The sequence below is a fragment of the Chroicocephalus ridibundus genome, chromosome 3 (assembly GCF_963924245.1).
Source record: "Chroicocephalus ridibundus chromosome 3, bChrRid1.1, whole genome shotgun sequence".
NCBI classification, from domain to species: domain Eukaryota; kingdom Metazoa; phylum Chordata; class Aves; order Charadriiformes; family Laridae; genus Chroicocephalus; species Chroicocephalus ridibundus.
In genome coordinates this window covers 10869555-10881891 of record NC_086286.1, presented here as the reverse complement: position 1 = coordinate 10881891, position 12337 = coordinate 10869555, and the positions used below count along the sequence as shown (strand labels likewise).

Sequence of the window (12337 nt, the reverse complement as noted above, 5' to 3'; positions counted from 1 at the left end):
TACTGTTGTTTTGAACTCGCCCTCCATAAAATACAGAAGCAAGAACATATTTAATTTTTTTTTTTAAAAAGAAAGACTATTTTGAAAGCTTTAGCCTAGCAGAGGCTATGCAACTACCGATCACTTGCTTTCAAATTCTACTGAAAAAACCAGGATATTTTCAGAGAGTTGATCCTCGGTTCCTTAGGACAGATGTATTACTGTGTAATTTTCAAGTTATTTTGATAAAATCTCTTAACTCTGGATATTAATTCAATGAGCATTCCCTTTGCATAATAGAATTTTTATTGTTGTTGTATCTGAATACTTAGTGCACACCCTTGCTCTTTTCTGCCTTTCACCTTGTACAGTCATGGACACCTACTGTCATTTTGACTGATAGCTCATTTCACCCCTCATTGCAAACGTGTAAGCAAGCACATAATGCCAACGAGATTTAAAATAAAAATTAGTTTCACGGTATGGAAAACTTACTTCAAAAAGAAAGAGAATGGAGTCCAGCTCCTCCCTTTGTGATTTATTCCCTGCAAGACAGAAAACAATAGTTTGCCATAAATATACGGTATGAGACAGACAGCAAGATTACGCTGCTGTTATTCAACTTTAGTCAAAGATGTTGCACTTGGTTTATTTTTCTTCATGTTTATCTAATATCAAAAGAGCAAGATGTTTCCAAACTTCAGTGCCCCTCTCTCTTGATGATGAACGAAGGACAACTGGAGTCCCAGATGTGCAAAGCACTGTCATTGTGCTCATCTCCAAGCAAACGGCTATTCCTAACAACGTATCTTCAACTTTGAGGTTTGTTCCATGTATCTCTGACAATGTGTCAGCTGAACAGACATCTGCTTAATTGTAGGATGAAGGCCTCCAATGCTTCAAAAGAAGATGAGAGGATACGTATATAAACACGCAAGAACTGATTTTTATGACGAAATGACACTTAGCCATAAAAATGTATTTAGAATTCTTTCCGGTTACTTATGACATTTCAGAGACCAATTTTCCATGTTTGTCTCTTCTGATACAATAAAATTAAAATTATTAATACTAGTACTGTACTGCACTGCATGAAACTATTAATGCAAATATAGATAATTGTGGACTATATAATCATTAGATAAGCTCCAACAGAATGCTTTTGAGAACAGTCAGGCAAAACTGACTCAACAATTGCTGGCAAAACTGTAAAACTCACCTTTTTGTTTCAAGCTATTTTCCAGTGTTATGAAGTTTTCATAGAATATAAAATAAATTTGAGAATAATTGTTCTCAAAAAATTGCTTCAGGTCACTTCCATCCACAATATCTGAAAAGAGAAAGAAGTGGTTATTACACAGCAGCAGAAAGCTGAAAATTGCTGCCTTCATGCAAATTCAGTATTAGAGAATGATATAAATGCGACACAAAATACTTTTAGTGACTTCATTAAATACTCTGTACTAAATTGTGATTCCATCCTTGCCAGTAAAATAGGGAAATTTCCATTTACACTTAATTTATGTAAGTTTGCAGTGTGGCTTTGGTTCATTTGTTTGTCATTTCAAAAAAAAAAAAAAGAAAAGAAAAGAAAAAAGCAAAAAAGATTGGGTGTGTCTTAGCTATCTTACCAAAAGGTTTCTGTGTCATCAAAACAAGCACATACTGTTGGAAAAAACAAACACCAGCGAAGATTTCTATATGCAAATTGCAAATCCAGTTCTTGAATTTATCTGACAAGCAGATCAATTCCGAAAACAGAATATTACCAATTTATTTAAAAAAATAATTTAAACCCAAGTATGCATCGCTCCCCTAAGCCTTAACTTGGGTCTAAAATTTGAAATAAGTTTATTTTTTACGAAGAAAAAAACCCTAATGTTTTCTAAACCTGACGCTTGCAAAGTACACTTTACCTTCATCTGTTTGCTCAGTTACAATAAATTGTAACTGATTTGGTCAAGAAAAGACAGATGATTCCACCCAGAATTAAGAGGATAAAGCGCAAGAATTATTAACAACAATTCTTCTCATTGAAGTTTGACCCCTCAAGAAAGTCATTCATTAATCAAGACAAAGCTTATTACAACAAGACAACCCAATAATATCACACAACTAAAGAAGAAAGAGTGACTTTAGCCTTGGATAATGTTGGGGTTTTGGTTTTCGTTTTTGGGGTTTGTTTGTTTGTTTTTTAAAAAAAAAATTAATACCTTTTCAATAGTAAGGCTTTGTTGGGCTGCTTGTACTACGGAAACAATTAGTGCATGGAAGCACTTTTACATGATGTTTGTTTCCTGCAAACCACTGGTCTTGAATTTGCAAGCTAAGTGCAATTATTTCTCTCTATGAATGCGTTCTGTTAAATACAACTGCGGGAGAAAACAAGGCTCTCATTTACAAGGATTTCATATGAAGGAATGAGGTCATTAAAATCTAAACAAAAAGGAAACTTTCCCTTTAAATTGTGAAAGGAGGAGAAAGGAACTGCCTAATCAAAAAAAGTAAATTCTCCTTTTTCTATAAATGTGGCATTTCAGTGGTGACTCATCTGTTATTCTGATGTAAGCATGCATTCTTACAGCTACATCCTTTTCCTCTTGAACCCTTCTGTTCCTTATATTCTTTCGAAGATATATAGGAAAACAATTTCTAACCATAAAAGAGGCCAACAACGATACTCCCATTCACCACCCTAAGAGTAGATATTCACTCAGAAAGTCAGATTTTCTTGCAATTCTGCAGGCACGTTGTCATCCTGATATCGCTGCCCACTTCACTTAAAAAAAAGAAAGAAATCTGAACCATAAGGAATAAGCTACACACCCAATAATTCCATTGCTCGGTCAGAGATACAGCTTCCTTGGGCATTTCACTACCAAATTCCTTATTTTTTGCCTATATTAAGAGAACACAATTTCTCTACTCCTTCGCCGTGCACGTGTTAATGGTGACTGTATATATTAGTCTGTCTATATATATTACTGTGTCTAGCAGGTCGAGAGAGGTGATTCTCCCCCTCTGCTCTGCTCTCGTGAGACCCCAGCTGGAGTACTGTGTCCAGCTCTGGAGCCCTCAGCACAAGAAGGACATGGACCTGTTGGAGCGGGTCCAGAGGAGGGCCACGAAGATGATGCGAGGGCTGGAGCACCTCTGCTATGAGGACAGGCTGAGAGAGTTGGGGTTGTTCAGCCTGGAGAAGAGAAGGCTCCGGGGAGACCTTATAGCAGCCTTCCAGTACCTGGAGGGGGCCTACAGGAGAGATGGGGAGGGGCTGTTTGCAAGGGCATGTAGCGATAGGACGAGGGGCAATGGCTTTAAACTAGAGCAGGGCAGGTTTAGATTAGACATTCGGAAGAAGTTCTTTACAGTGAGGGTGGTGAGACCCTGGAACAGGCTGCCCAGAGAGGTGGTGGAGGCCCCATCCCTGGAGACATTCAAGGCCAGGCCTGATGAGGCTCTGAGGAACCTGATCTAGTTGGAGATGTCCCTGCTTACTGCCGGGGGGTTGGACTAGATGACCTTTAAAGGTCCCTTCCAACCCAACACATTCTATGATCCTATATATATTTAACTTGTCCAGGATCAGGCTCATTCTTCCATTTTTCAAATGGAAAACATCAGTGAAAGTTTCATGCATTATTTCTCATTTGAGATAATAAGATAAAATACTGAGTTTTGGCAAATCACATTGACTCAAGAAGTATTTATAGGCATGCAAGGAAACTACACAGCAAGGTTGGCACTGAATCGCACGTATTACGTTGTATTTTTATATTTACTCATAAATACCACTCATATTACTACTGTTCAAAAAAGTCACCTAGCGAATTCAAAATTCTGAGCACTAAAATCTAAGGCAAGCTGGCAAACATTACCAGCCATCAGATACACAGCGGCTTTCCAAAACCATGTATAATTTAACTCCCTTCCCCAAACAAGAGGAGGAGATCCATTGGCTAATGCTTATGATTAACACTTTACAGCTCTTACAGCAACATATAGGAAACAGCAAGACATTCATGAGGTTAGGCATGACATTTTTTTCTATATAAAATATGAAACAGTTGGCTCATTAGATACCTGCAAGTCACCGTTATGTGCCTAGTAGTAACTGAAGTTTAAAATTTAGGGAAACAAACTACTCAGGTACCATTTAATAAGAATCTTGAGTTTACTGCCAACCTCTCATTATTCTTCCTCGTATTAAAAAAAAAGAAAAAAATAATCTAGAGGGGACAATAATAGTGTCCTTCGCACACCAGCTTTCCTTTTATTTTTCTGTTAACTACCAACTGTTATTGCAGTCATTTAAGTAGTTAGAAATCCTCCCTTAATTTCATGAACTTCCAAAGTCACCTGGCTTTATGTTATTTATACGAAGTTCTCTCAATCCTGAAGGGTTTTCTTTAACTCGAATACTTAAAAAATTACAGGAGATGAAGAGACAACTTTGCAGGCATACACTGGTTAATGATAAACTTTTATTACTAGCCTCACCCCAGAAACTACATACAATTTTTACTTACCTTCAAAAAAGAAAAACAACCAACCCCCACTTCTTCAGATTTAGCTTCAAATACTAAACAAAAGCCTGTAAGATAATTTTCTTTCATTTTTTCAAAGGAATGTCAGCATGGAAACATACCATTACTAAAAAACCCTCCAATCAGAACAATTTCTAAAATAATTTTAACATCTCAAATCTCACATGAAATCTAAGGAACAACAGCTGTTCTAAATTCAGCAAGAAGTTTGGAAGCATTCACTTCCGACCGTCTCTAAATGAAATTTCTATTAAGCTTGTATTAATCTAGCTGTACAGAACTGTGCAAACCAAGACAGTGCTATAATTAAAGAACCCCACTGCTCTCCTTTAGTATCTCATTTTTAATTGACGGAGTTAAGTGAAAAACATGGTTTTTTTCTGAATTTCTATTTAAAAAAAAAAAAAATTAAGATTTGCACTTGGTAACCTAACAAATTTCATATTCAGTCTATGCTGAAGTCTGTGTTGTAGCTGTATCGGGTCTGCCATACACTTGTCCACTGTTCAACAGGGGAAAGGATAACAGCAATAGACGTATGCAGCACCCCACATCCGTTAGCAGTAATAACTCCTAACACATACAACAAAGCACAAAACGTTGCCATTTCCCAGTTCAGGATTTAAGTAACAGTTTCTTCAATTACACGACTGAAATACAAACAAAGTACTGGAGCTCTGAAAACAGCCCAGCTTTTCTGCGCGCACCCAGGAGCGAAGTGCCACGGTAGGAATTGGCACACCAGCCCGCACCCAGTCTTCTGATGCACAATTTTGTCCATCGGTACGCTCAGAAACGGGGGTGAGGACACACATTGGTCTAACAGCCCACTCCGGCAAATATCAAAGTTCAGGATCAACACAATCCACAAATACGTAAAACAATTTGGGTTTGGCAACCGCACCAAATCGGTGCTGCTTCCAAAACAAGGTTATCACCTTTAAAATTCTTCAGTATGAGAAAAAAAAAATTGAAAATCCAGTCCCTTATTTCAACCTCATTGTTGCCACCATCTTCCAGGCAGCTCGCAGCACATTCAACAGCAGCTATGGCTAAGCTCCCATTTTATCTTATTTCTAAGTGTAACGTGAATGGTGGTGGCCAATTTAAATCACCAGAGATTGTCTACCTAAAGAAGAACTTTATAATTTCCAGCCTTAAACAAAATTCTCCGTCAAATCACACTCTGAAATTAGCAAGAATAACAATGCCACAAAGAAAGGGCTCATCACTTCACAAAATAAAAACTTACAGTATCATGTGATACTTGGTCCCATTTTATGCACGAGCAAAGAATGACATCACCTCGATTACTGGAGAACCACAGCAGACAGTAGCTGTCGTTCCTACTGCATCATTATTCATAAAAGATATCGCGTCATAACAGAGCAATTCTTAAAACCAGAGAAAAATTCAAGGGAAATAACCTAAACCATGCAAAGATGTTAAAGTAAACATTTCAATTGTTCCTCAGGAGAAAAACATTGAAAGAGATGTTTCAATTTAAAAAAAAAAAAATAAATATTTTTACCCAGGAACAGCCACAGAAACAAAGTCTCTAAGAGCAGTGATGCCTTTTTATGCTGAAAAACTCCTACAGAAACTACTCTGGGAAGCAGGGTAGAGGGCTTAATTAATCAGCGTGAAAGAGCCAAACTTGTATGTCGCCACCACCATTTATAAGGCCATTATTTTTCCAGCCTATCCTTAAAAAAAGGCCACACTATTGACACTCCCACACACTGTATTTGGGAAGAAGTTCCTACTGACCATGCAGAAGTTCTGAAAGTTAGTACAACTTTATAACAATAAAAAAATAAAGGAAATTTTCTGGTCATTTACCTAACACAAGTGAACACGTGCTGTAAAATAATGTAGTAGTTATTCTGGTTGGTGTTTTTGCATTGTCGTGCAGGTAGACTACCCTACAGAAGCAGGAACTGAGATCCTGAAGGGCATTAGAGACTTGAGAGATGTTACAAGCAACACAAATTTAAAGGGAATCTTTTCTTTCAGTTTGGGTATTGGACAAACTTACACATATGGTGGCTAAGGGAGCTGAAGCAATCAAAAACTGGGTGTTATCCATCTAGGTGCTCACACAACCCCTTATTTAGGGAGATACATATTCCTTTCCCTCATCCCTCCCCTATTATCATCGTTTCTCTGATTTTTATCCTCCTCCATCAGCAGGATCTCGGAAGAGTAACTGTCGTTTTGTTGGTTTTAAATCACAGGAATTAACTGCAAACAAAGGAAGAAAAATGGCATCTTCTAAGGAAGCACGAGAACAGGAGCAGTTATTTTGAGAGCCTGTGCCACTATGGCCCGAGCGAAGCAGTGGGGGACAGGGAGTGAAATGACTGGGTTGGGAGGAACAGTAAGGGACACATATTCCTATCCCTGGCCAGCACAAGGAGTGCCACACTGGGAGGCAGGGGAGGTGGGGGAAGAAACATCCAACTATTTTTGCGCCTTTATACTAAAAGTTTTGTTTTCCTTAAATACAGGAGAGGTTCTTACCATCCGCTGCTTCATTTTCTGTGCAGAACAATACCATGAAGCACATACTTGCAACGATATCTATGAAGATACTATCTTCAAAAAGCCATTGTGGTATTATCTAAAATGTTTACATTGACATTCTCAAAAGCAGACATCTCAGGAACATAACCAGAGCCTGCTTTGACATAGTCCCTGCAATAAAACAGATCCACTAGAAGACAGCCAGCTGTCATAACACAGCACTTCAGCCAACAAGCCGCTAATATGCTAGCCAGCCCTCCGGCACCGATAACAATTTTCACTTAAAACCGATGTTCAATAATAAGTTTAATCAAAAAATCAGGTCGCTATCTCCAAATGTAACAGACATTTGGAAGAAAAGATATTTCCTGAGAAATGACGGGTGTATTTTTCCCCCCTTGCCAACTGGGTAATGAGCGTCTGTACAGAAAACCACCAGACAACACTACCTTCTGTACCATCTGCTTTGGGACATAAATTAATTTCGTCACGCTAATAGGCGTATTTTTCCATTTGTTCCACCCGTCAGGTCTGTCACAGGAGCCTGATGACCTCCTCTGTACTGCACAGGCACACAAAAACATAACGCTGCCGTTAAGATGGGTATAACCAAGAACCATAGCAAGTCCAGTATTGCATCTCAAATTAATCACGTCTTGGTTTTAGGCATGTCTTTCCGAGAGGCTGAAAGGGGAACATTAACAGAAAGTTGTCATATTTCTTATTTCTTCAAGTCCATTTACTTTAGTGAGGCTGGTGGAAAAGGAAGAAATGTAAGGTTCTGTGAGCTCACATTACAGTCTCTCAGACCAATCTTTCTCAGGATGGTTTCCCAAAACATTCTAAACCTCATGTCGTAAACAAAGAATTTCCCAAATTTTTTTTTTCTTTTTTACAATGAAACTTTATATTATTTTAATATTGTTTGTACAGCAGATGAGCAATAAGATATATTGAGTTAAAAGGCGTATTATAATGCAGGTATCTTCTCCTGTCTTTTCAAATTCCTGCCCTCAAGCACTTAAACAAACAGTACAATTAAAAAAAAAACAAAACAAACACACACACAAGCAAACAAAGTATTCTATACACCTCCAGTACAAGAAATGTGCACGTTTGGTCCCCAGAGGGAGATTAACGCAAAAGTGACCACCGGATCGCTAACTATGGAGATTTTTAAGATACGCTTACAGAATAGAAGGAATTTATACCCGGAGCAGTCACATACCCTTCACTCACAGCTAACTCCAAAGCAAAGGTTCAACACTGCCCACAAAAGGCTGCGGGTGCTGAGGGGGTCTAACACGTGAGCCTCACGTCTCCCACCACCAGGCGCAGTGGTCAGAACTGCTCTACCTGTGAGTCCAAGTTGTGAATGTGTGGATTGGGCATGTCGAACTTACATGTATTGTTACTCAAAAGATGAGCAAGACCAGGCCACTTCTAGAGCATGACACAAGACCACTTACAGATTTGTTCAGCACTTCGTCCACTGATCAACTACCCACAGAAATCTCTTTTTCAGACTAGCTAGTTAAACACAGCAGATCACAGGGGAATAACATCTTTAAATCAAGAGTGATGGTTACTCGCACCTGTAAGAGACGCATCCCCAAAAAAATCAGCAAGATGCCCATAACAAGCTGAACTATCACAGACTCTTCCACTCACACGTTTCCATGCTCTCACCGAGTACAACTTTCTCAAAGGGACCATCCTGAGGGACAGTAATTGCTACTCTTCTCGCTCAGGATCATACTCAGTGCCCTCACCACAAAAGCTCCTTGCTTTGCTACAGTACACTCAAAATTTCTTTTGTATATTTCCCCCTGTCAGCGGAACGTCACAGGAAAAAGCTTTTAATCTCAAACTCAATCTCGAGCACCACCGATGAGCCCGTGCTGCAAACCACAGCGAGGTTCCTCAGTGCAAGTCTTGCAGCCCGGTGCACATACAGGGTACCCTTTGGCGTACAAAAGGGAGCACCTTTGCTCAGCGAGGCCTGAGCTGCTTCTCGGGCAGTAACCTGGGCTCCACGCATCCTTCACACCACCGAGACTGAGCACGTAGCGGTCTGAGGGGAATGACACGGACGCTGACCGACCGGAGAGCTGCTCCTCAGCAGAAGATACGGTGCCCAACTTCTGCTTTCTATCGATGAGCCACTAACCTCAGATCCTCTCCTTCAGCCACTTATTTACTTCTCCCAGCTCATAACACAACATCTTCGAGGCTCCTACACACCTGCCAAACTTGACTGAAACGGTAGACTAAAAAATGATTAGAGTACAGAAGTACAAATGACACCATTTTTTCCTCCTTGTTTCTCAGGAGAACAGTCTAAAATGAGATAAACAAATACTAACACCGTCACTGATTCCCCTGAACTGGGGCAGAGCACAAAGGCTCTCAGAAGAGCCTTTTCCTGCTGCAGTTTGCTGACTAACGGAGGACAGGAGGCCACCCAAATCCTTGCGAATCACAGCTCACAGATGAAATACATCAACTGCTTTCAATGTGCAGAATAAAAAGACCAGGGTTACGGCTTCAACTGGACGGCGACGTTAGAGAAAGAGGTTCAACCTTGCCACAGACATGGGAAGGGCATCGCGGAATACCATTACACGGCACACACCCCCTTTAAACTTAAAAAAAAAAAAAAAAGAAAGAAAGAAAATACAAAACCCCAAATTAATGTTGTTGACAAGAGCAGAATTTCTACGAATGGATCTTCTGAAGAACCCTGCAGGAAATGCATTTATGTACTATTTTGTACCCTAACAACAACGCCGAATGACAAATATTTTGACGCTGGGCGACACACGGTTCCCAAGCCAGGGGCGGCAAAACACACCGGTAACTTTCTCTCAACAGCTCCCGAAACTTTGGGAGGACACGCACCTTCCAACAGCTCCAACCGGGAGAGCTTCCAGACCTCCCCCGAAACTGCAAAGGAAGCCCGGAGAAAGCTGAGGAAACTTAAGGCAGAGCAGGGTATCTCCAGCAAGGAGAAGTTCTCATCGCTCGGCTGGGCTCCCCTCCGGAGGACGGCTCTCACCCGCCCACCCCAAACGCCGACATGGCACGCTTCGAAGGCTGACCAGCGACGCCTGCCCAGCCGACTGCCCCCGGCTCTGCCCCGGGGACCGGCGGCCACCGCCAGCCGCTTCTCCCGGAGGAGGAGAAGGGACGCGCGGCTCCCTCCCGCGGCCCCGCTCGCCCCCCGGCCGCTGGACGGAGAGGAGAAGCCCCGAGGGGAGCCCGCCCCCCCCACCCCACTCACCCAGCAGCGCCCGGAGGTGCTTGAGGCGGGTGAGTACGTCCCGCTTGGGGTCCAGCGCCTTCTGGGTGGATTTCCTGACATCGGCGTGGCCCTTCCTGGAGAACATCCCGGCTCGGGGCGAGCGGCGGCGGAGGGGAAGCGGCTCCCCCGGCGGTGTGCGGGCCGCTGTTGTCCGCGGGAGGGGCCGAGGGCCGGGCAGGTGCCGGGGACGGGCGGGGAGGGAAGGAGGGAGGGGAGAGGAAAGGACCGTCCCCGCCGGGCGACCGAGCCGCCCTCGCCGCCCTCCGCCGCCGCAGGGGTGGGCGTGCCAGCCCGGATCCGGCCGGCCCCGCCGCCGGCTGACCGCCCCCCGCCCGGGCCGCCGCACCGCGCAGCCGCGCCGCGCCCCCCTTCACCCCGCGGGAAGACTACAGCCCCCGGCGTGCCTGGCGGCGAGCGCGGAGCACGCCGGGAGCGGGAGGAGCCGTTGCCCTTGACGTCACCCCGACGTCGCCCTGACGTCACCCCCGCGCAGCGTCTCCGCTCGGCGGCCGGCGGGAAGCCCAGTTCCGTGCTTGGGGCTGGGGACAGCGGAGGGTTCCCGGGGGCAGGGCGGGGCCGGGAGAGCTGCGTCAGCACCGGCGGCGGGGCGGGGCGGGGCGGGGCGGGGCGGGGCGGGGCTGGTGGGTGTGAGGTGGACGCGCCGTTGGGAGCCGGGACCTGGCCGCGTCGGGAAGAACGTTTACGGGAAGAACCTGCGGGTTTTGAGTGTTTGCACTGTAAATATCACGGAATGGTTCGGGTTGGAAGGGACCTTAAAGACCATCCAGTTCCAACCCCCCTGCCAAGGGCAGGGACACCTCCCAGTAGACCAGGCTGCCCAAAGCCCCATCCAGCCTGGCCTTGAACACTTCCAGGGATGGGGCATCCACAACTTCTCTGGGCAACCTCTTCCAGTGCCTCACCACCCTCACAGGAAAGAATTTCTTCCTGATATCTAATCTAAATCTCCCCTCTTCCAGTTTGAAGCTGTTGCCCCTCATCCTATTGCTACGCTCCTTGATAAAGAGTCCCTCCCCATCTCTCCTGTAGCCCCCTCCAGGTACTGGAAGGCTGCTATAAGGTCTCCCTGGAGCCTTCTCTTCTCCAGGCTGAACAACCCCAACTCTCTCAGCCTGTCCTCGTAGCAGAGGTGCTCCAGCCCTCACATCATCTTCATGGTCCTCCTCGGGACCCGCTCCAGCAGGTCAAATATGTAAATAATAAGCACTGTCTTCACTCCCGTGACACATAGAGAAGGCAGAAGACCGAGCAGATTCATAGTTACACAACAAAAGCAGGATTTTCCCTGGAATTAGAAGCCAGCGAGGTTTCAGTGAAAGGCCCTGAGATCCTCTCGTTAAAAATCCTGGGTAGAAAAGTAAATTTTAATAAGTTCCAAGGTAGGATGAGGTCTCCAAAAAGAAAACCGTGTGTTTCAGAGAAGTATTTTCCACGCGTATACTGCTTAGTTTTTAACAAAATTATTTAAAATTTAATTTACCTGTCATATTTATACATGTCAATATTTATAGAAAATATTTTTCAGCCATGAATCATTGTAGAAAAATAAAATGTCACGTGATTAACTATTGTTAGGAGCGGAAAATACATCACTGCCACGTCTCGCTTCCTCTGAGCCCTCTCAGGGATCGCTTCTTCCGCGAAGGCCTGGAGTCACCAAAGCAACACGTCAACGAGCCCTAAACGCATCCCGCTAGCCAAAGGGCAGTCCCAGCTTCCCCGCGGTCAGGACGCCAGCCCTGGGATGGCCACATGGCAAGCGAGAGCAGGCAACTGGTCTGGCTGAAAATGAACCCGGCGAAATAAGCAAATAAAGAAGCAGGCGGCGGGAGTGTGGGGTGGCCGGTGGGCGCTGCTGGTTGCACGTGGCCGTGGCACAGCTTTTTGAAGCACGGCTGGATTCTGTCTCCAGCGAGCAAAGACTGGCCGTGTCTCATAGCGCTAGCCTGAAGGGTCACCA

The 12337-nt window shown here is 44.0% G+C and overlaps 1 protein-coding gene and 1 long non-coding RNA gene across 3 annotated transcripts in view; one reads left to right on the top strand and one right to left on the bottom strand.

Moving 5' to 3' along the window:
• RALGAPA2 (Ral GTPase activating protein catalytic subunit alpha 2) overlaps nucleotides 1–10767 on the bottom strand; it is a 139000-nt gene extending 128233 nt beyond the window's left edge. For both annotated transcript variants that reach the window (XR_010070149.1, XM_063327950.1), the window contains exons 1-3: nucleotides 10336–10767; nucleotides 1199–1309; nucleotides 475–524 (exon numbers count right to left, since the gene is read on the bottom strand). Coding sequence is in view for 1 of the 2 variants with exons in the window: in XM_063327950.1 (XP_063184020.1) it covers nucleotides 475–524; nucleotides 1199–1309; nucleotides 10336–10441 (267 nt within the window). In the remaining variant the exon portion in view is untranslated. The remainder of the gene's footprint in view (nucleotides 1–474; nucleotides 525–1198; nucleotides 1310–10335) is intronic.
• LOC134512533 (uncharacterized) overlaps nucleotides 9883–12337 on the top strand; it is an 80181-nt gene continuing 77726 nt past the window's right edge. Inside the window, exon 1 of the long non-coding RNA XR_010070152.1 lies at nucleotides 9883–10364. This is a non-coding gene — a long non-coding RNA (uncharacterized LOC134512533). The remainder of the gene's footprint in view (nucleotides 10365–12337) is intronic.